We start from the raw sequence: 22,824 nt of genomic DNA on the forward strand, positions 1-22,824 counted from the left end.
CTTTCAAGATTTATATCTAATTCAAAAAGTAGGTGTTTCCCAACTCCCTGTCTTTTCCTAAAAGCTGTGAACTTGTAAGTAAATGACCCAATGACATCAGCACTTGGTTATTTTAGGAAAGGAGTCACGAGGGGGACCAGGAACTGTGCATGAGAAATGAGGGATCTCAATCCTAGGTCATCTGTTGTTTTCTTTACTCAGTTCATCCAATCCAATTTCAGAGCCCCAAGTGGCACAGTGTTATATTTACTTTAGCTTCCTATCTTTGTATCTCTGAATGCTTTTTACCTTAGTGAACTAATTTACCGAACTAATTTACCTTAGTGAATAGTTTAAAAAGAAAAAAATCCCAAGGGCTTTCCCTTCCCTGGGTTGATCCCTAAAATAAGTCACATTCAAGCTCTGGTAGGTTTGTTTAGCCCTTGTGGATGAGAGGAGAACAGACAGACAGACCCCAGGTATGTCAAAGTACTATGCATGAATTTTTAAGGATTTAAACTGTATATTTTAAGGGGGAGAAAAGCAACATACGGCAAGGGTAGTCTATATAAAAATTTGGTCTACCCAGTGTTTTTAACTGGGTGAGTGAACACTTATGTACACAGTATGAAACAATGTTAAACTACTGAAAAGAGAGATAAAATTTCCTACTCTTATTGTGTAAAATTATGTCATCAGCAAATTCTGTAGTCACATGGGCTCAAAGTTCTGCCTCGCTGAATCCTATTCTCTAGGTCAAGGAATCCAGAACCCTGGCCCAGGGTATCTGAGAGATATGTCAGTATCATCTATCATCAGTGATACATACTGTGCCCATACTGTTATGGCTGAGTAGTATTCCATTGTGTGTGTGTGTGTGTGTGTGTGTGTGTGTGTGTGTGTGTGTGTGTGTGTGTGTGTGTATGTGTATATATACACATATATATGTATATGTATGTATATGCATGCATATATATATAGGCACACCACATCTTTATCCATTACCTGTCAATGGACATTTAGGTTGCTTCCATGTCTTGGCTATTGTAAATAGTGCTGCTGTGAACATTGGGGTGCATGTATCTTTTTGAATTAGAGTTTTCGTCTTTTCTTTAAATATGCCCAGGAGTGGGATTGCTGGATCATATGGTAGTTCTATTTTTAGTATTTTTTAAGGAACCTCCATATTGTTTTCCATAGTGGCTGCACCAATTTGTTATCATTTACATTCTTGTTTCTCTCCCTCTTTTGACTGTGCTTCTTGAGGGTAGGAATGTGACCTCTCCACCTCTTCTTCCTCAGTGCTTACCACAGAAGGACTTCACTATGTGACTATAGAAAGAAGGAATTGGATTGGTTTTTTCTCTTTGCTTTTTTTTCTTTCCTTAGTGAGAAGCCACAGAAATGGAGAGTGGAAATAAACAGTGGTCAAAAGAAGGTGAAGACAGTTTGGCAACTGAGTGACAGCCCACCTGTAGATCATCTGAATTTTCACAGACCTGGTAGAGATGGTTTGTAGTCTATTCACGTAAATTATTCCAAAAGAAAATAAACTAAGTTTACTAGTAGAGATTATTATTAGAGCTCTTGCGCCTAGTTTTAAATAATTTTCCTGAACTCTAGGTATAAACCTATTTATTCTGGGGGAAAAAAAAAAAACATGAAAGAGTGCTTTTTCTCATTATCCTAGCTAGAGGAAATTTTATTAAAAGACACCAAGCAATAGGGATGTAGGTGTGAAAATAGGTTATAAAATGGAAATGCCAGCTCATACTTCACACTTTTCTGCACCATTTAAAACAGTGATGATATTTCTGCTCTAGTACCTTCTCTGTGGTAGGAATAAGGGTTGAGATTTCTAGTATTGTATCAAAGATTATGTGTGTCAAAGAATGTCTTTTTGCCCCTGGTATAATTAGCTGACCCACCAGTTAATTATACCTCCTTCTGTAAGTACCTATAAGACTGTTATCTTTATGCACATGGATTGTGTGGGGCTGTCATCTCTTATTTGTATAAGTCTTAAATGGCTGATTCAAATATTGCAAGGATTATCCAAAATAAAATCTGATAGTTTTAAGACAGAATTCAAGGGTATTTGAAAGCTGGGAATACAGATAGTCCTATTGTAGTGATTGATATTTTGCAAAATTATTTCCAGAAATTGTTTATTCTCCCCTCCGAGTATATTTTGATTCAGGCATAATGGGAACTTCTCTATTCATATGGCTGAACTGTAAAAGTCCTAAAGAAATCAAATGTTCCTGAGAACCATCAGTTAAGATCATGCTATCTTTTCTAAGTGTGATATAAAAGCTGGAGCCTATAAAAGATTGAAAATGAACTGTATAAAAATAAAAAATTTTCTGCGTGGCAAAAAATACCAGAGGTGAAGCAACAAACAAATAATAAACTAGGAAAAGAAATTTGCAGCTCATGTTCAGAAAAGGGGCTACATTCTCTAGTATATAAAGAACTTTCAGATCTGTAAGAAAAGTATTAATAACTCAGTAGAAAAAAATGGGCAAGTAATATGAACCGTTTACCAAAAAGGAAATTTAAATGTCATCTTAAAAGCAAAAGGTGATCAACCCCACCTATAATAAGAGGAATGCAAATTTATATTCTGTAGATACCATCTTTCACCTGTCAGATTAGCAGAGATCAACATGTTTGGTGTCACAGTGCTGGCCGGGATTTGGGGGAAACTCACGCACTGCTGGATGGAGTGTAAAGTTGTATGGCTTTTGTGGAGGGTGATATTCACCAGAATTTTAAGGAATACATTCTTTGGACCACCAGTTCCATTAATAGGAATCTATTCCACATATATAACCAGACATGTGCAAAAAGGCCTGTGGACCAGATCACTAATTGCAGTATTGTTTACAGTAGCAAAACCATGGGCCTGGGCATAGAAAAACCTCTGAAAGGAGACAACTAAAGCTCAACCCTGAGGTGTGGAATGATGAGGGCAGGGGTGGGTCTCAGCTTTGATCATTAGAAGCATCTGGGGAGCCTTTAAAGTCCTAATACCCAGACCAAGTGAATCAGAATCGCTGGAGGTAGAGCCTGGACATCAGAATTTTTAAAGTTCTCCAAGTGATTTCATTGTGCAACGAAGGTTGAAGACCACCAGTTTAAACATTTTATTTTATCTATATTTGTTGTTTCAGGTTTTTTTTCTTAAAGACATGTGTGTTATGATTTTAAAAGTTTAAAAGACATGAATAAATGTGATACATTTTTCAAAAATGCCATTTTAAAATAAATTTTATTACATTAAGATTAAACCTGTTAGGAGATTAATACAAGATTAAACACCTTTTCCAATGATGCTGAATAAGTGAAGTATACGGAACTATCTTCTAGAGACTTTTTTGTTTTTTTAGAGTCTTTTTAATGCAGGTTGCTTCAAAAAAGAATGAAAGTTATTTTGAATGTTAGAGTTAAAACTATTTGCTAATGTATTGGTCCAGTGACTCTTTTTATGAAAATAAGGAATTTTTATGAAATCATATATTTACGTGCTTGGAAACACACTCACACTCCATTTTGACTTGAACTTCATAACCTCTTCTACCCATTATGTATTCTTGATGTGTTTGTCTAGAAATTATTCAGTGACCTTTGGCCCAAACCAAGACCCACTGTTAAAGGAGGACTTCATTTGTAAAAGTCATAGATTATTCAAACAAAGCCTCAGTTGTAGATATTAAAGTCCAATAATCATTTATTTTTGGCCAAAGATCATAGGCATTTACAAAATTAGACTTTCTATTTCATTGGACTGAGCACTTAGGTCAAATACTAGCTTTTCAAGATACCTAACGGTATGATGCTCTTGAGTAAAACAGTTGACATCAAAAGCAGGAAGACTGAAGAGAGAAAAGTGTACTTTTAGCTGCCCTGGGAAAAGAGAATAATGACTTGGAGTTAATGGGGGAGAAAAACAGTGTCCAGTAGAGTGCTGCTCACCCAGTGGGTGCTCGGCAAATGATTGCTGGTAATGGTGGGAATATGGAAACCAAAATGTTGACCCACAAGGAAGTGGACATGATCTCATCTAAATGTTAATTGTATCATTTGATTTTGAAATACAACAATCTTCAGGAGAAAAAAATGGATGTGTCTAGCCCTAAGACTATAAATCCTAAGTAGAAAATGTTTTCTGAAATATATATTACAATTGGAAGAAGACAGTTATATTTAACTGTAGTGGAGGAGGCATTAAAAAATAAAGCAGTAGCTTACCAAATTAAAAATATATAATTTTTGTGGGGGGGGGGGGGCTGCACTGTGCAGCCTGTGGGATTTTAGTTCCCTGGACCAGGGATCCAACCTGGGCCCCCAGCAGTGGAAGTGTGGAGTCCTAACCCCTGGACTGCTGGGGAATTCCCCCCGAATATATAATTTTTAAAAATCTACTTTAGTTTGTTTAGTCATATTTTCAATGCATCAAGAGGGTTGACTATTAAAAGGAATTGTCTTTGCTGATTTTTGTCTAACAAGTTCTTTTAAAGTAGAAGACACATCATTCAGACTACCTCTTGATTGTTGTAAAATTCAGCAGTAACTTAGCAGAAAAACAGTTCAATGAATTGTTGATGAATTCAATTCTGATCTCTCTCTCTGGTTATAGATTTTTCTGAATTAACATTAAACGGTAGCCTGGAAGAAAGGATATCCTTTACTAACATGGTTACCTGCAGCCAGGTGCATTTCAAGTGAAGTGTGCTGATGGGGCCCTCTGTAAGGTGGTATGTTCACTTTTTGTTCTCTGCAAATACTTTATAATGTCTTAAATACCTTACTTTTTTCTTTTTTTCTTTCTACAACATAAATGCTGATTTAATACATTTGGGATATGGATTATTAGTAATCACATAAAAGGCTTACCAGCTGTTACTGAGCAGTGCAAATCTTTAATTTCCTTTCTACCTTCTGTAGTCAACTGACAATTTAATCCTAAAACCGGAGAAATGGAAAAAAAAATTTTTGAGTGGTAATGTCTTTGCATTTGAAATCTGTATATATAGTAGAAGGAGAGTTTGGTCTCAAAACCATTGATGGAAGAGAAAAACCTTAAACGGGCATGCCAATTTGACATTGAAAGCAAAGTTTTGTTAAAAACAGTTGTAACCAGCCCAATTGTAGGACTAAGTCCCAGATGTAAATACCCTTTTTAAAATGTTTAACTTGAGGTAGTATTAACCAAAAGAATTAATGGAATAGCCTTTTCTACGATCTTACTGTTTTTGTGTTTCACAAACAACATTAAGTAGAATCAGATAATGGATAAAATGCCTAACATCATTCTTTCTCTTAAGCCGTGTTTTGTACCCAAATAGATGGATATTAATTTTAGCATTTTAGCATAGTTAAGAATAAAATGGACTTAGAAAAAACAGAATATTTAGTTACATAGAAGATATATAAATTAAATAATCAATATATAATATTTCTTTGAGGTATTTCATTGAGTAAAGGATATTTAGCATAAGAAAATTTCTTTTAGAAAAATATATATGCTCATTTACTTGGTACCCACCTAATGCTTTTTCATGGTTGCCTGATAGGATTTACAGTCTGAAAGGACTGTTATATCTAAAGGATTGATTTTGTCCGTCATGTGTAGGGCAGTGCTAATGTGGCAATCATTTCTACATTAAAATAATATTTCCAGACAGATTTTAAAATGAGATAAGTTACAAAACAGTTTGTGCACTGTGATCCCTTTTTGCAAAATGAAAATCAATGCATAATATACAGCAAAATATTAACATTGACTTTGAGAGGGGTGAGATTACAGGTGATTTTTATTTCATTTACGCGTATTTTTATTTTCTAATTCTTCAATCCCAGCTCAAGCCAAAAAAAGAGAGAGAGAGGTGGTGGGAAGGTAATTATCACAGAACCTGAAAACAGATGTATGTAAACCTTCGAAGGAGCAAAAGGAGGAAGATCCTGAAGAAGATCCTGAAGGTTCTCTGTGAAAGATGCAGCTACAAAATGGATGACCCTGTCTCAGCTCAGGCTCCTCAGCAGAAGCATCAGGAGAACTGCAGCGATTAGTATACAGAGGGTGCAGACTGTAGGTACCATGATCTCCGTCATGATCTGCATGTAACTTAGAAAAGGCTCTGCGGAGGGGGAGAGAGCAACATGGCAGATGAGAATGTGGTCATTTTGGCGAATGCAGCTTCATCCTGAAAGCTTCAGTTGTCTGGATAAACTTGGAAAATGGCATCATCACACTGCTAATTATTCTCATTTGCTATAAAAGAGAACCTGGTAAATTAAATGTTATAAAAAAATTATGTGAGGGCTTTGTAAGATATTTCAGAAAATATGGATTAAGAATGCTTAAATTTGGTTCTTCCATAGGTACTGTAATAAAGTCTAAATGTATGTCAGTGCTAGTGCTTACTCAGAATATTAGCAGCCATATTCCTCAGTTTCTATAATTCTCTTTGGGGGGATTTAGGAAAGAAAATTCCTTGGAAAACATTTGCATCCTTTCAAAAATGTTTATTGTATATCTTAAGAGGTATAGGAATTTCTGAATTGAAAATTTTCATGGTCATTCTTAACACAGCTAAACAGTCTTTAAGAGTTAAATCATAAGCATATTTCAAGTGCATTAACGTTGTAGTGGACATTTACGAAATACCTGCTTTTAAGTTTTGTGCCAGGCACCCTTGGTTACCGAGATAAATAAGGCACAGGCCCAATTCTCATGGAGCTCATGGGCTCAACAGTAAATTCTACATCATGTCTCTACATTAAGTTTATTTTAGTTTAATGGAATATACATCTTTAATATTTGCCTGATTATTTAGATGAGGTGGGAGGGGACAGTGGTATATTGGCCTGTAAAAATAGTTGAATTGGTAGGATTTGGTCTAGCATTTTCCACCTCTGATACCACATGGAAGATGAATTCATTAAAACAGGAAGTGTATTTCTCTGGTTGCCCTTATATAGAGAGAAAGACAAAATTCAAAGAAACAAATGATATGCGTTGGCATTTCTTGATGCCTGGTTACATCCTGGTTATTCTACATCTCTGATCCTTTTAGATCCTGTTGCATTAGAAATGCCTTCTGTGAGAGCAGGGACCTTGTTGTTTATTGCTATGTCCCCAGGGCTTAAAACACCCTTGAGTCAATAGTGACTGCTTCATAATTACTTGCTGAATGAGTGAATATAATATCTAGAGTGTTTGATTTTTCTTCATTCCATTTGGTATAATGGTTGAATTTCTCCCTCCTTCCAACAAAGCCCACTATAACACAATAGTAGATTTATAAATTTACAGTATGATTCAGAATCGAACTAGAGTAGATAAATTTATAAATAGTAGATTTATAAATTTACAGTATGATTCAGAATCAAACTAGAGTAGCTATTTCTTTTTCATGGTAGATTTTTTTTTTTTTTTTTTTTTTTTTGGTACATGGGCCTCTCACTGTTGTGGCCTTTCCCGTTGCGGAACACAGGCTCTGGACGCGCAGGCTCAGCAGCCATGGTTCACGGGTGCAGCCACTCCGCGGCATGTGGGATCTTCCTGGACCGGGGCACGAACCTGTGTCCCCTGCATCGGCAGGCGGACTCTCAACCACTGCGCCACCAGGGAAGCCCATGGTAGATTTTTAAAACATTTTAAGTGCTGATAGAAATTTGACATTGCTTCAAAGTAAAGGAAAGTCCATTTCTAATCATGTGATTTTGGAAGATTGACTTAAGGTGGGTCCACATTTTGAGATTTTGGTAATACCATTGCATACGTAATTACATGGTTTAATTATCAAAGAATTAAACTCACCTGCAGCAAGCATCTGGTTGTTGATAGAGCAAGTTTCCAAGGCTTTGAGGTACCAACTTTCCACCTAATAAAAACCCACTTGATAAGTTGTCTTAAACTAGTTTTTTGCTGTTTGAAATCATGTTTGGAATAATATGGGGTAAGAAATATATTTTTTTAATCTGCTCGTAGTTTAAATCAGTTAATAGTTATTGAATGCCTATGTGCATCATTGTGAGGGAGCCAAAGAACAGTTTTTATTCTTAAGCTTATAATCTAGCTATCTTTTTCTAATAATGCAATTACTGTCTTTTCTAGTAATGCAAAACTAGTGAATACCTGATAGTTATCAGTCACTGCTTCTATTTATAGTCCCACTAGGCTCACTCTAAAGAATGTGGATAAACAAATGAGTTTTTTTTTTAATTAAGACACTCTAAATTACAACTTATATTCCCTGCCATTAGGTGCAGCAGCATACAGAATAGAGAGCTGACAGAAAAATTTGTAGGTTATTGAAAATGGGAGGTTTTAAAGGATTTTTTAAATTATTACTTTTAATCTCATTTTGGAACCAGTGCATTTGCATCACTGTACAATTTGGTGGGAAAAGAAGTGAAGATTATACGGTCATTATATATTCAATTTACTTAACTTTTCATGTATGTTGAAGAATAGGTAGTATTTGTTTGCATTAAGATACAACATTTAGGATAACATTTAAATCACAGTTTCTGTTGACTGTCATAACCTAAAGTAAACAGGACTCCTGCATAACCCTAGTCTGCCCTTAATGCTCTGTGTGCTAGGATTGCATTTTACAGTGTCCTTACCCCATTCTAAGCAAACAAGCAGAGAGGTGGTGAAAGGGAAAGAAACAATGGGCCCACTTGCCAAACTCTACACCCCAGCTACCTAGCTCTTCTAAAATCCAGAATGAGTAACACTGATAATTATTCCTACCTCTTGAGGATTGGGAAACCCATTGGCAGTGATAATCTTCTTGTAATATTCAACTGAAGCCTTTGGATAGCGCGGCCTATTTTTCTTGTTGAAATCGACATAGTAGAATCCATATCTATCTGAGTATCCTCTCTCCCATTCAAACTTATCCAACAGAGACCAGGAAGTATACCCTTTTATATTAGCACCATCTTTGATAGCTGCAAAGACATTCCATTTTTAATATATTTCATTTTCTTGGAAAAATAGTATTGCGAAGATAATCTTAAATGTTTTCATCTATGAGATTTAGAAACACGTTTTAGTCAATCGTGTATTATCAGATTTTGCCCAAGTTAAATAGAAAGATACGTGAAGACCGTTTGTATCTCACCTTTTAGCATTTCATTTGTGTATCCTTTAAGGTATTGAATTCTCCACTCATCACATAATTGGGTACAGTGTAGTTTTTGAGATGCTCCATTTTCTGTCACATATATGGGTGGATTGCCGTATTGAGTCTGAAACGAATCATGGGAACACATATTGAAAGCTGCCATATTCTAATTGGGTGTGTTTAGCGTTTAGTAGATGCCACTTAACATGTTTATTTAGAGATGAGTGTAGGCAGGAGGCAAGTTCATATAGAAGAATATATTTCTTGACAAAGCATCATTTTAGAGAAAATATGCTTCAGGGCTTGTTCTTTCCCACATATTCCAGTACAGGTGAGAAGAGCAGCAAAATAACTAAATATGAGATAAGAATTTTAAAGTTTTATATATAAATATGTATATTATATATATACATATATAGTCATATGAAATATGTGCATATTATATTACATGAATATAATTTATATAATGTATAACAACAATGTATATGATCTATATATATGATTATTCATAGTAGGCATTCATCTTTTTTTTTTTTTTTTGGCCATGCTGTGCGGCATGCAGGATCTTACTTCCCTAACCAGGGATCAAACCCGTGCCCCTTGCGATGGAAGCACCGAGTCTTAACCACTGGACCACTAGAGAAGTCCACATTAGTCTTTCTTGTTGTTTTCTTTCTTTCTTTCTTTTCTAGTCTTTCTTTAAGGCCTATATCGAGTAGCTTCTGAAGTATAAGTAACTGGGTTTTTTAATTAACTTTAAAATGTAGGCACCTGAGCTTATACTATAAGAACATGAATTCAGGTAAAAAATGTCCTTTAGCTTAATGTAATAATCACCTGAGCAAAGTTGAGAAGCCTCCTAAATCCCCATGGCACGGAATGTAGCCATTTAGACCCCAGATCAGGCCAGTTTGGGTCAACCAGTTCAACTAGGTCACGGTCGTTCTGGTAGCTGGGCCCCTGGCGAGAGGGGTAGTTCCTTTCTGTGATGTACCGAGTCGTAAAATGACCTAATCCCAAGAAATCAGATGTGCCTTTAATGTAGCTCTTTTCCTGGAGTGAGAACACCGGTAACCTCGACATATCCAGGCCTTGCTCTGCACTCTTTCTTCCTAATGAGAGAAGAAAACAGAATTTAACCAAGTTTTATTTTCTCACAATCATTCTCTTGTCATGTACCATGATGATACTGGCATGTTGACATGAAAGCTGTTATCCAGATCCTGGGCTTTGGAATTCATCTGTGTGGAAATTATGACCTTAGCCTTTCAAACTGGAATTTTGACATTTGAAAGCTAGCCAAAAATTTTTAAGTTTATGTTGCTTAAAAGTAATATTTTTACAGATTACTCAGTAACGTGTGTGGACAATTGTGTAGCTATCTGGAAAAAAGAACTAGGTTATTCCTTACATCAAAAATTGGTAATTTTGCTTGCCTCTGGGAAGGGAACTGGAGGAGGCCAGTGGTAGCGTGCGGAGAGACACGGTCACGTTCAGGCCTTGTTGTAGTGTAAGCTAACATCACCTCTGTGTTGGGCAATGTCCTATCTTTCAAAATTGTAAAAGTGTGTGTCCTTTCACCGACCAATTCTAAATCTGCTTATCCTACACTTTACTCATGTAAAAGGATGTATGTACAAGGATCTTCATTACAGATTGAGTAGCAAAAGATTAGAAGCACCCTGAAGGTCTGTCAGGAGAGACTGGTTAAAAACATGATGGGATATCCATCAGTACCACATTATGCAGCCATGAGAATGAATAAGGCAGTGCTTCATACACGACAAGGACGAGCGCCAAGACGGATGCTCAAGTGAAACAAAGATGCAGAGTGTTGCATACATACAGTACATGCAAGTATATACACATACCGAGCAGCAGTGTTCTTGCGCACACGTGCACAATGCATCTCTGGAAGTGTACTTCCTTCTGGGGAGGATAGGAGCAGTGGGTGGGGGAGGGAAGGAAGCTTAACTTTTTTCACTTTTTTGTACTTCAAAACATGTGAAACATGTCCTTGTATAATCTATGCAAAAAAAGTTTTAAATCAATGTATAAAGAGAAGTAACATTTTTATGAGTTGATCTAAAATGTAGCCATAAAAATGTTTCCAAAGAGACTGCTGGCTTAGATTAAATGAGTGAAAAGATTGCATTATTAAATTCCTTTAAATTATTAGCATGTTATTACTTTCAGTTACATGTAGTAATTTGAGAAAAACCACAGGAATTGTCACTGTAGTGTCTACTACAATAGCCACTCAGCATATGTGGCTACTGGAATATGGCTAATGTGACTGCAGCTTCAACTCAGGCACACTGAAGGATTGAATTTTTAATTTTGTTTAATTTGAATTTGAATAGACACAAATGGCTACAGACTGTCATATTGAACAGCACAGATAGGGGACATGGAGAACATTTCCATGATCACCAAAAGTTCTATTGGACAGCACTCGTCTAGAATTACCTTTCTTCATATATTTATTGTGAATGAAGGGCTGCTTCTGAGATGCCTGGAAGTAATTTGTGAATGAGATTTCAGGCAGAATGCTTTCACTACTAAAGAAAATACTAATTGTCTTATTTGTCAGTTATACTTAATAATGCTGAAACAAAAGAAAAAGAAAAGAAAAAGAAAAAACTACTTAAAGGATCCTTCTTTCCACATTGTATAAGGGAAAAATTGAGCCCTGTTCCCACTTGAATTATCATAGAGTTGGAGTTGGTGGGGTCTGGGATTATTGGCTTTAAGCCCAAGAATTGTTCTATGATAGGTAATCAATTTGGCTTTTTAGTACAATCTTGTAGTGCCTGCAGTGGCCTCTGAGGGTCCCAAGAGAGCAAACAGCATGTGAATGATGGGGTGTGTCTGCAGGAATGTTCCATATGGGCATTGTCCCATTGTGAGGGCTTTTTCCTTACGCATCTTGAGGAAATCATTCTCAAGATTTTGAGTGTATGTGTACAGAACATATCACAGAACTGGTTATCGTCAAAAGATTTTTAGAGATTATTTTGTCTAATCCCTTCATTTTTAGGTGATAAGACTGAGACAGGACGAGGTGAAGCACCTTGCTCAGAATCACTCACTGGTTAGTGGCAGAGTTGGAATTAGAACTTGCTGCCTCCTATTCCAGACAAGTCTTGATAAATGGTGCTTTAGAAAGGGAAATTTTTGAAATGTTGAAATGTTGAAACGTTCTTAGTCAAACATCTAAAATAGCCTTGATGTATGAGATATAGCCTATTTCACTGTCATCCTTGTCTTTTTTAGGGAGGAGTGGGCTGATACCTCTGAATCACAGTTATATGTTTAGATTCCTAGAGCCAGACACTGCTGGTTGCCTACCCAATAGACCCCTGCCTGTCTTCTTCCATGCCCTCTTTTCTCATCCCCTTCCAAAGGGCCACATCCTTTCTGGGAGCCTTGACCCCTCCCCAGGCTCTGAGGCTCTCTAGCCCTGGTGGTCTAGGGCACCTTGGGGCATTTGACAATTCTGTCCCTTGAGGCACAGCGGGAAGTCAGCTGGGAGTAGATGCTGCTTCCTGGGAAGATTTTCCTTGTTCTTAAAAACAGATATGATAGTACTGTTCCCTTTTCTTCTGCCTCAGGGTGTTGATGTGTAAAGGTGATGCCTGGAGCTGCTACAGCCATCCTGTGGCCTTGGGGAGTGGCTGATGAGCTAGCTAAAAGTGCCAGAGTGGAAAGATGGACTGAGTCTGGGTTCTCAAAGACAACCCTGAGGGCTGGATTAATTAGCTGGGGATTATCCTTTTCTGGATTTCAGGTGAGATGATAAATCTCCTACTTTTCAAGCCATTTTATTTGGAGTTTTCTGTTATGTGGCAGTTAAAAGCATTGAAATTAATACAGCCTTGTGAGCTCTGTCTTTATTCTCTGACACTGTGGAAACTAGAGCTTGGAAAGTATTTCTCAAGTGGCAGAAAGAACCAGCAATAGGACTGACTCCACCCATGACTGTGTCTTTGACTTCTCACTCCTACTTCACTACAGTTGGATGGAGTGGAGTGGGGAGGAGACAGGAGAACAGAACACAAAAGAGAGCAGCCTAGAGAATTGCTAAGTTTTTTCCCCTGGATTCTGAAATTCTCAATTTCCGGGTCTAGGAATTTGTTTGGATGTCCCCCACCCTCCCAGTTTGAATAATCAGTTCTAAACTCTTTGGGAGCTGGCTTATCCCTCGAGTGCCTCGCCCAAACCAACCCAGTGTGTTCTTCTATCCCCCTGCCTTTTGGTCATTTCACTTGAGCTCAATACCGTTGCTTGGTATCTGGAGTCTTAAAAACGTGACGTGGCTCACCGATATGGTCCTTCATGACTTGTGGGTAGTCACCGGCGTAAATGGGGTTGGCAAACCAGCCCAGGCAGAACTGTAGGTATCTCTCGGCAGCCTCTATGTCCTTGGGGTTACTAATGTCCACAGGTTCCCCCCAGTCGCAGTTTAATGAAATCCCCACCAGACCTTATAAGAAGAGAGAGAAAAGGGGGTGGCACGCAGTGACATTGCTCCTCTGGTCACCCGTCTGTTCTCAGCGCACATGGTGGCGGGGCTCACCTTGCTGCTTGCTGCGCCATGTGTTGTTGTAGGAGTGCCAGGCTTGGGCATGGGCCTGGAAGAGAAAGGAGCCCATCGGAGATGTCTGCCTCATTCATTTCTCTCCTCCCTTTCAACCCAGGGTGGCCTTTCTCTCCTTCCTAACTCTAGAGATCTTTTTTTTTTTTTTTTTTTTTTTTTTTTTTTTTTTTTTTGCGGTACGCGGGCCTCTCCCTGTTGTGGCCTCTCCCATTGCGGAGCACAGGCTCCGGACGCGCAGGCTCAGCGGCCACGGCTCACGGGCCCAGCCGCTCTGCGGCACGTGGGATCCTCCCGGACCAGGGCACGAACCCGTGTCCCCTGCATCGGCAGGCGGACTCTCAACCACTGCGCCACCAGGGAAGCCCTAGAGATCATTTTAAGTCCTATGCTTTTCATGAGTCCAGCCTTGATTAGCCTAATCCATAGTCTCCCTTCCTCTGACCTCCATTTTCTTTGTGCTGTGGAGGAAACTTGCTCTAAATCTGGCATAAACACATAAGCCACCACACTGTGTTATTTATTGTTTCTAAGATTTTTGCTAATGTGTCTTGTTTCGTTCCTGGTTGTCCTCTGTAGTAACTAGGCAGTGCTTTCAGCATAGGTGCTCAGGAAGTTAGGAAAATATAATACCAAGCATCTGGAACAGTCTTGAGAAACAGAATCCAAAATGTGCCAACCTGCCTTCTCTCCATGTTCTCTCCCAGGGACCCACTGATATATTCAGAGCCCTGCCCTTTAAATAGTCACAGTTTAAGAAACCCTAAGCCAAATAGGGAAAGATGAGAAAGTTCTCTTGCTGACATGAATTTGAGGGTCTGGTATGTCCCCAGTGATCCCCTGCCTGCCCGCCTGATCAGATTGTCCACCTTCTGTTGAGAGTCCATTGGGGCCATCATGCCTCACACCCCTGTTCCCCAGTCATCATCACCTGGACCCTCATATATGTCCTGGAATGTGACCAACCCCCCCGCTGCTTCTCAAGCCTTTCCAATAGCCTTGTAATTCGCCCGTCGTTATCTCCTCTCAATGTCCCCCTCAATTTCTGCCCTAACTGAGCCTGACTGCCCCTAAAGACCGCAGCCACGGCAGCTCTTTCCAGCAGACGCCATTTTTTCCCCTCACACCCCACACACCTTAGGAGAGTGCCTGTCTTGCTCTTTGTTGCTGCTTCCAAACTACTTCTCTTTCCTCCTTCAAAAACTCCAGGTCCTTTGAAGTCCATGCTATCAGACAAGCACTCCTAACCCCTTCCTGCTGCTGTCATTCACCAACCTCCAGTTACTTCTGCTCGGTCACTGAAGATGCTAGCCCCTAGCTCACTGTCATCCCCCCACTTCCTCCTGTCACCATTCCTCACAAAAGAGTTTAGACCTGTAGGTGACAGTTTTCACATGCATGTGCTCCAGCCCCTTGGCTAGATTGCAAGCGCTATAGGGAGCAGTCACGCTGTCATCTGGGCTGCAGTGTCCAGCAGAGTCCTGGATGGCAGGACACTACCTCATAGATCCTCATGGAAGGGAAGGGGACCATGTTAAGGTGAGGTGGCAGATGACTGGGCTCAGACTCGGGCCCTGGGGTGGGCTCAGCTGTCACTGGGACTCACCCTTCCACCTTGAACCCAGCCTTCACTCCCAGAAGGACCCACTTCACCTTAATGACGTGATGTGCCGCCTTGTATAGGCCCGTGCCATGGAGCTTCAGTCCAGGTGCGTGGTGGCCCGTCTCGTAGCCTTTTTCTGCCATTGTCTGCAGGGATGGCAAGTGGGGAGCACAGGACCCGTGAGAAATGACAGGGTACACTCCTGCCTGGAAAGTGGGTTTTCCCACCTGGAGGGGGGCCTTGCTTACCCGAGGGTCACTGAAAGTGACCCAGTGCTTCACCCGGTCCCCAAAGGCCTCGAAGCATAGGCTGGCGTAATCACTGAAGTAGTTGGCTGTGCTCACGTTCTGCCACCCGCCATAGTTGACCTGGAGCAGCTGCAAACAGAGGGGTGGAGAGAGAAGCAGGTGCCCCACCCTCTAAAGCATGGATAGTACTCCATCTTCTCCCCATCACCTCCCTGAAGCCAATGTCTTGTCCTCTGACCTCCCACCACCCTGTGTCACAGAGAGGTACATAAGCGGCTCCTCTGCCAGCTGGGCCGTGATACCACAGAGCCTTGTTGAACGAATGAAAAAAACTGCTTGAATAGTGATGTCTAACTGTGAGGTTCTTAAGCATGTTGAGGCTTTATGGAAATCACTTGGGAGGGGGCGCTCGTATATGAGCACATACAGTTCTAACAACCTGGGGGAGAAAAGGCTAAACAAACTTGCTCATTATTCCATCAACTCTTACTCAAAAGATGCTTCTTTCTTTATAGTCTGAGTTGTCGTTTCCAGGCCAAATGTTTTGGAAAACATCAAAATCTGCGCTTACCACTTATTACAAACATCGGTTAAACCAGTGGGACCTCTCCGCCGTGGGTAAGTTGGGAGATTTCTTCTTCACTCCCTGCCATCTTCCTGTCCCGAGCCAGAGCCCAGACCCCAGCCTTTACCTCCACCTTGGCAACCCCAAGTGCCCAGATCAGGCTCCCTCCTGCTGAGCTGAGCTCCCCTTGGGCCTCTGAGCCTGCGCAGCCTCACCTGTGGGAGATCCCAGTGGTGCAGGGTCACGATGGGGGTGATGTTGCTGTTCAGAAGGGCGTCAATGAAGTCACTGTAGAATTGGATTCCCTTCTTGTTCACCCCGTCAGCTGAAGGCGAAATAAAAGGGGGGACTTGATGAGAAAGGACCTTGGCCTTGACCTTCTGAAGTGCACTATTCCTGGGCCCTGGAGCTTTCTGTAGCCCTGAAGGCGCCCACCAGCCCACCAGCACTCGGGTCTCAGATGGTGGAATAGCTACTGCTGGGAGCCCAGCTACCTGCAGAACCCGTGAGAGCTGCTGCTGGGGAAACTGTGCTCATGGGCTGTTCTCGCCGCCCAGGACTCTCTGGTGTCCCCACAAAGCCAGCGCGGCCAAAAGGGGCCACTCCTGGGCTGGGGCAGTGTGGCCTTAGCTCACCTCGCACACCCGTGGGCAGGAGCCGGGGCCAGGACAGGGAGAACCGGTAGTGGCTGACGTGCAGCTCCCTCAGCAGAGCGACGTCCTCCTGTGCAGACAGAGGTGGTGGGTGCGGGGCAGGGTCAGCCGGACCCCACTAAGGCCCCTCCTGTACGTACTCTTCATCTACGCAACAGGTGTGACGCCACCTGCCCCCGCTTACGCCTGGGGCTATGCCAGGAGTCAAGTAAAATGCAGGATATGAGGATGCTTTGAGAAATCCATCAGGGTGATGGATCCCCAATCCAGAGAGGAAAGTGGGTGCTGAGCAAAGGGACAGAGGATGAGCTGGTCCCGCTCTTCCCACAGGGGGCCCATTCCCATGCAGGGACCAGGGGTTCAGGCTACTGTGGCCTGTAGGCCCTGGGGTCATGGCCTCAGCCCTTCAGCTGCCCATCGCTTAGACTAAGGCACTGGCTCAGGTGGGGCCCAACTTTCCTTTCCTCCTTCATCCACCTTCCCACATCCTGGCACTCCCTCCCCAAGCCCCAGTCACCACCGACCCCTCCCCGCTTGGCTGCACTGGGACTGGGGATGTTTAGCAGAGCACTTGGTTGACATTGTCACTCGGGTTCCCCCAATATGTCTGTCACCTCCCAACTCTCCCTAGGTGATGCTCAATCATACACACACATGCACACCCATCACTCACCTGGACCTTGTAGTAGCCGTTACAGGCCACGTCTGCAGTCTCCTCCCCAAGCACATTCCCTTTCCTACTGTGCGTGAAGGTGTCCCAGATGCTGGGCCCTTTCCCGTCCTGGTCCCAGGCACCCTCAGTCTGGAAGGCGGAACTGCCCACGCCCCAGGTGAAGCCTGCAAATGGAGACCCCAAGCTGGGCTCTGAGTCCCCTCCCACTCCCCACCCAGTACTGGGACCCTGGGCTGTGCCTCCCTGGCCACAAGGCAAGCCCCCTCCCCAGCAGCCTGCCCTGTCTCCCTAGGAGTGGGAGCATGTGTGGTAGGGCGAGGAGAGGGGGGGAGACACAATACGTTAAAAGCATTCATCTGTACCATTTTAGCTCTGATTTGCATTTACTATCTATACAGTAACTTTAAAAAAATTCTGTTAGGAACTTCTTTTATTTCAGAACAACTACATGGAGTTATTTTCCCCATCCTACCTGTAAGGAAGCTGAAACACCAAACTCCTTGACAAGTCAGCCAAGGTAGGCAATCTGACAGACAAATGGACAGACGGACAGACCAACGGAGGAGTGGACATACCAAGTGGGAAGGTTCCATAGTAGAAGGAGCCCTCTTCTAGGGATTCCTTCCTGGTGGCCCCCAGCCTGGACACCAGCAGTAGCACCCACCAAAGAGTGACAGCCTTCACTGGCTTCATGGCTCCCGGCTCTCCCCCATACCTGAAAAAGCACATCTGACAGGTGTAGGCCCATGCAGCCAGGGCTTGGGGGGGAAGATCCTGGCTTTGGGGAAAAAGGAGGGGAGGAGGTGGGACGGGGTGGAGGCGCTTTATCTAGAGAAGCGTTGGTTCTTCTGGGGTCAGCTAGTCCCTGGCTTTGCTGGGACCCACCAGCACAGGCTGAGGCTGTTCTCCAGATAGGATTCCCAAGTTAAACACTAAGGAGGACAAAGACCGGGCATGAGGAACTCTGGGTCTGATAGGCAACGCTTCAAACCACCCCTGTCCCTATCTTATGGGGGAGACCCAGCCTATACCCTGTGATGGCCTCAGTCTGATGGGGAAACCACTCTGCCTTAGGGACGCTCCAGTCTGATGGGGCTGGCAGGACAACCCACAGAGCCCCTGCAGCACCCCACCTACACACTGTGGCCTATGCAAAGAGACAGACCCCTCCCCGAGCCGGGGGTCATGAGCAGGGTCACCATCCCAGGGTCTTCTGTCCTAAGGGTCAGGGCAATTCCCTTTCCCTGGGCTCCCCTCTCTGATGCCAGCCTAGCCAGCTTACCCAGGATTGTCCTCGGTCCCAGACACCCCCAGAGTAGCAGCTGGTGGCCAGAGCACTGTCAGACTGACCCCCTCAGGGCCTGTGCGCCCCCCCCCCCCAAGAGCAGAGCCTCAGCCCAGCGAAGGCTCTGGTTGGGGGCGTGACCAGTGGCCTAACCCCCCTACAAAGAGCTTCAATAGCCCCAATTCATTGGGGAGGGCAGGAATGCTGAGCTGGCCAGCGGGGCCTGAGTCAGCAGCCAGGAAGCTTGGCCCTGGGCCCGGGGCATCCAGTCAGCCCCCTCCCAGGGTAGAGGAGCAGTAACCCAGTCCCCTGGTCCCTTCTGGGCCCAGTGTGCTGCCTTCAGCCCATCTCAGCCTATGAAACTCCAGGTGGTGGCTGGGTGGGGAGTAGTGTGTGTGGGCATCTGTCTCTGTGTCCACCCCTTCCTGCTGCCAGAGAAAGTTCACTGTAGAAGGTAAATTTGGTTCTCCCACATCACCCTCCTCTCTTTGGATCCCTCATTCATTCCTTTACTGACTCACTCATTGAATCACGACTGTCTGGGGAATTCCCTGGCGGTCCAGTGGTTAGGACTCGGTGCTTTCACTGCTGTGGGCCTGGGTCGATAGAGCCCTGGTCTGGGAGCCAATATCCCACAAGCCTCCCCGTATGGCCAAAAAAAAAAAGAAGATATATTAAAAAAAAAAAAAAAAGCACAAGTGGCAGCTAGATCACACCCTCCCTGGAAGCTCAGCACCTCCTGCTCTCCACCCAGGCTGCCAAGGAGGCCCCCACTGTGCTTCCTTCACTACGGTGCCCTCACCTCTCCATAGCCCTTCCCTCCCTCCCCCCACTTGCGGCTCCCTGCATCTCACTCAGCCTTCAGCCTCCCTACCTTCAGCTAAGCCCCACCGTAGATCCTTAACGGGACAGGTCTTATGACCCCTTTGTGGTGGATTCATTTCTTTCTGCCAGAGTGAGGTGGGACCTGGTCTGAGTCCTCCAGGGGTTGGGGATCTTGCCGGACAGGGAGGCCAGAGGGAGTGTGAAAGCAAGGTGGTTTTAAGCGCTGTGCAAAAATCAAATCAAATCAATCAATCAATAAAAATAAACACTGTGCCAGGGATCAGGGCTCTAATGGAAGGATGGACAGAACACTGTAGAGGTGCAGGGAGGGAGGGGACATTGGACAAGATACTTGAAGGATATGGAAGCACTCGCCAGATGGTGTGGAGCACGTAGGGCGTGGGAACTGACAGAGGGGACGGCATGAGCAAAGGCTCTGAGGTGTGTTTGGGGACCTGGCAGCTTGGTATCTTCTCTCCTCTTGCATCTGTCCTACAGTGACCAGGCAGGGCTGTGTCCTCAGGTGAGCAGACCACTGGACGTCACCCTCGCGGCCTGTGGGTGGACTGCCGTGAGAGTCCAAGGCCAGTGGTGCGCTATCTGCACCGGCGCTGCTACCTGCCCCGCCAGGCCTGTGGGCCCTGGGGACTCTGCTCTCCAGGCTGAGGTTGGCAGGAAACATAAAACTTTAAGACCTGATGTCATCTCTGAAAAATGCCCCCTTCTCTCAGAGCCAGGGGCCTAGTGTTTGTGATGAGGGAGGGGCTAGTCAGCCTGGCCTGGCCAGGGGCTGCTTGGGGTCTGACTGCAGACCCAGTCTCCACCGTCTGATCCCCATTCTCCTCCACAGGCTCCAAGCTGGAAGGATGTGGGCCTCACAGCTGGGTGACCACCACCACCCCCCCTCGCTCCTCCCAACCCCATCCCACTCCAGGGCTGCTTGGGCCCTGCCGGAGGCTTGGAGCAACCAGGGTAGAACCCTTCCCTTGGGTGGGTGGGGTGTTCTAAAGTCCCTGGAGGCCAGGCCTGGCTGAAGAGCAGGCGTGTTGGGGGATGGGTGGGCCTCTTTGTCTTCCCCCTCTTCTCTCCCTGCAAGGGGCTGCAGAGTGGGGGTCCCTCTGCCAGCAGCCTCTGTAGGGCCCAGGCCAGAGTCTAAGCTCTATGACTTTTAGGAAGGGACTTGGTAAAAGCAAAATGTCTGGTCTTCCGTCCTGGGAGCACTGATGGGTCCAAGGCACAGGGGCGCAGTGGGTGTGGGCATGGGAGAGGCTCAGCTCAGCCCGCTCTGTACCTCTGGATCCTTCCGAGGGAATTGAGGGGCTGGCGTGGGAAGGACATTGGGGATCCATGTCGCCAGGAACTGGCCGTGGGCTCCAGCGACAGGCACTTCCTCTCTCCCTATCTAGAATGAGAGCTACTATCCCTGCTGGCACTGCAGGGCCCAGCCATTCTATTCCCTGGTCCTAGGAGCTAACCTTTCTCTCTCTGGAGAGGAAGGGGCCTCTAGGCCCCATCCAACCTTCACTTCTTCCCACCAGCTCTGCAGCCCAACTCAGCCCTGCCCAGCCGGGAGCTAAGGGGACAAGTCGCAGGAGACAAAGTTTAGTGCCGTGTGACATTGGGCCAGCCACTGCCCCTCTCTGGGCCTTCATTTCCTCCTCTAAGGAGGCTGGCTACCAGCTGTCTGGAGTCTTCCTCAGCTCTGGGTTCATTAAAGAGGTGACAGGCTGTTGTCAGGTTGTCTTGTCTCTGCAGGAGCTGGGCTGGGATGGAGGCAGGGGATTTGCAGGGATCAGACTGGGGCTGGTTGAGCCCATCCGGGTGTTGGTTGGTGTTTTGTGTGTGTGTGTGTGTGTGTCTCCTTTCTCTTGGGGAAGGAAGCCCATCCTGGGGTGCAGAGCTGTCCTGGGAAGCAGGAGTACAGGGCCAGGCGTGGGGTGCTTGGTTTATAAGGAGCACTATGGGCCTGAGTCAGACTTTCTCCTGAGTTTTCTTCTGAGGATGGAGCAGACAAGTCCTCTGTGACAAACCACTGGGAGAAGAGTGGGGGAAAGGTGGGAGGGATGAGGAGAGTGGCCTGTGGAGCGGAAGAGGGCGGTGGTTAGGATCAGAGTCTCTGGAGTCAAGTACATCTTTGAATCCCAGCTCAGCATCTGCCAGCTGAGTGTTCCATACAAGTTACTGAATTTCTCTGAGCCATTTTTCATATATAAAAGGGGATGACAGGGACCTCCCTGGTGGCACAGTGGTTAAGAATCCACCTGCCAACGCAGGGGACACGAGTTTGATCCCTGGTCCAGGAAGATCCCACGTGCCGCGGAGCAACTAAGCCCGTGCGCCACAACTACTGAGCCTGCGCTCTAGAGCCTGTGAGCTACAACTACTGAGCCTGCGTGCTACAACCACTGAAGCCCGCGCGCCTAGAGCCCGTGCTCTGCAACAAGAGAAGCCACCACAGTGAGAAACCCGCGCACCGCAATGAAGAGTAGCCCCCGCTCGCCGCATTTAAGCATTAAATGACGTGATAGATGTAAATGCTTCTTGCAGGGCCTGGCAGAGAGAAAAGCCCCAAAACTATCTCTGTGAGAGTTCCCTGGTGGTCTAGTGGTTAGGATTTGGCGCTTTCACTGCCGTGGCCCAGTTTCAATCCCTGGTCCCGGGACTGAGATCCTGCAAGCCACGTGGTGAGGCCAAAAAACAAAAACAAAAAACTATCTCCATCATCAATGCCATCATATTGTGAAGGCTGAAATCCAGCTCTGCCACTCACAAGGGCTCTCTGGGCGAGGCACAGAGCCTCAGAGGGTAGACGCTCCCTGATGTTCTGACAAGGGGTTTCCATGATCGGAGAGCTTTGTCTGGGAGATGCCAAAATCCCTCTGTGCTGTGGGCTCTGCAGGAGCCAGGCCTCTCTGTCCGTTGAGGCCAAAGCTCCGCTCCCCAGAACGCCCGTCACTGCCTGAGGGCAAGGTGCCTAGGGTGTCAGCAGATTTTGAGGGCTGCTGCTAGTTCTGGCTCTGTGAACAAAACCCAGGGCCTTTTACCTTCCGAGTGTTGATGGTAACTTCCAAGGTCCACTTCATTTCTCTGAGCCCCTACCCTGTATTATAAAAATGTGCAAACACAGAAAAATGGAAAGTTTATACTGCCCACACTCTGTGCCCACCACTGAGACTATACTTGCTTCATCATACGTCCATCCCTCTTTTCCTCTCTCCACCCAGCAATTCATCTTACTTTTTGGATGCAC

The 22,824-nt window shown here is 44.7% G+C and overlaps 2 protein-coding genes across 7 annotated transcripts in view; one reads left to right on the forward strand and one right to left on the reverse strand.

Annotated features, from left to right (window-relative positions):
• ZWILCH (zwilch kinetochore protein) overlaps positions 1-6,395 on the forward strand; it is a 39,368-nt gene extending 32,973 nt beyond the window's left edge. For 2 of the 3 annotated variants that reach the window (XM_019948707.3, XM_019948721.3), the window contains 3 exons: positions 1,369-1,490; positions 4,622-4,739; positions 5,845-6,395. In XM_019948707.3, coding sequence (XP_019804266.1) covers positions 1,369-1,490; positions 4,622-4,710 — 211 coding nt within the window. In that variant the 3' untranslated portion in view covers positions 4,711-4,739; positions 5,845-6,395. The remainder of the gene's footprint in view (positions 1-1,368; positions 1,491-4,621; positions 4,740-5,844) is intronic. The other variant, XM_019948714.3, reaches the window with a different exon arrangement.
• LCTL (lactase like) lies at positions 4,262-18,866 on the reverse strand. Of its 4 annotated transcripts, XM_033851858.2 has the most exons (14): positions 18,747-18,866; positions 18,040-18,179; positions 17,465-17,628; positions 16,774-16,861; positions 16,354-16,463; positions 15,574-15,702; positions 15,376-15,471; positions 13,705-13,759; positions 13,450-13,611; positions 9,963-10,237; positions 9,123-9,249; positions 8,750-8,949; positions 7,808-7,871; positions 4,262-6,122 (listed from the first exon to the last, which is right to left on the reverse strand). In XM_033851858.2, the coding sequence occupies exons 2-14, from the start codon at positions 18,155-18,157 to the stop codon at positions 6,007-6,009; spliced, it is 1,704 nt and encodes a 567-aa protein (XP_033707749.1). In that variant the 5' UTR covers positions 18,158-18,179; positions 18,747-18,866; the 3' UTR covers positions 4,262-6,006. The 4 variants fall into 4 exon arrangements, with proteins under 4 accessions (XP_033707749.1, XP_033707748.1, XP_033707750.1 ...); XM_033851857.2 differs by lacking the exon at positions 18,747-18,866 and having other exon boundaries at positions 18,040-18,413; XM_033851859.2 differs by lacking the exons at positions 7,808-7,871; positions 18,747-18,866 and having other exon boundaries at positions 18,040-18,416.
• Positions 18,867-22,824: the final 3,958 nt, after the last annotated feature.

This window comes from Tursiops truncatus, chromosome 2, assembly GCF_011762595.2.
Source record: "Tursiops truncatus isolate mTurTru1 chromosome 2, mTurTru1.mat.Y, whole genome shotgun sequence".
NCBI lineage: Eukaryota > Metazoa > Chordata > Mammalia > Artiodactyla > Delphinidae > Tursiops > Tursiops truncatus.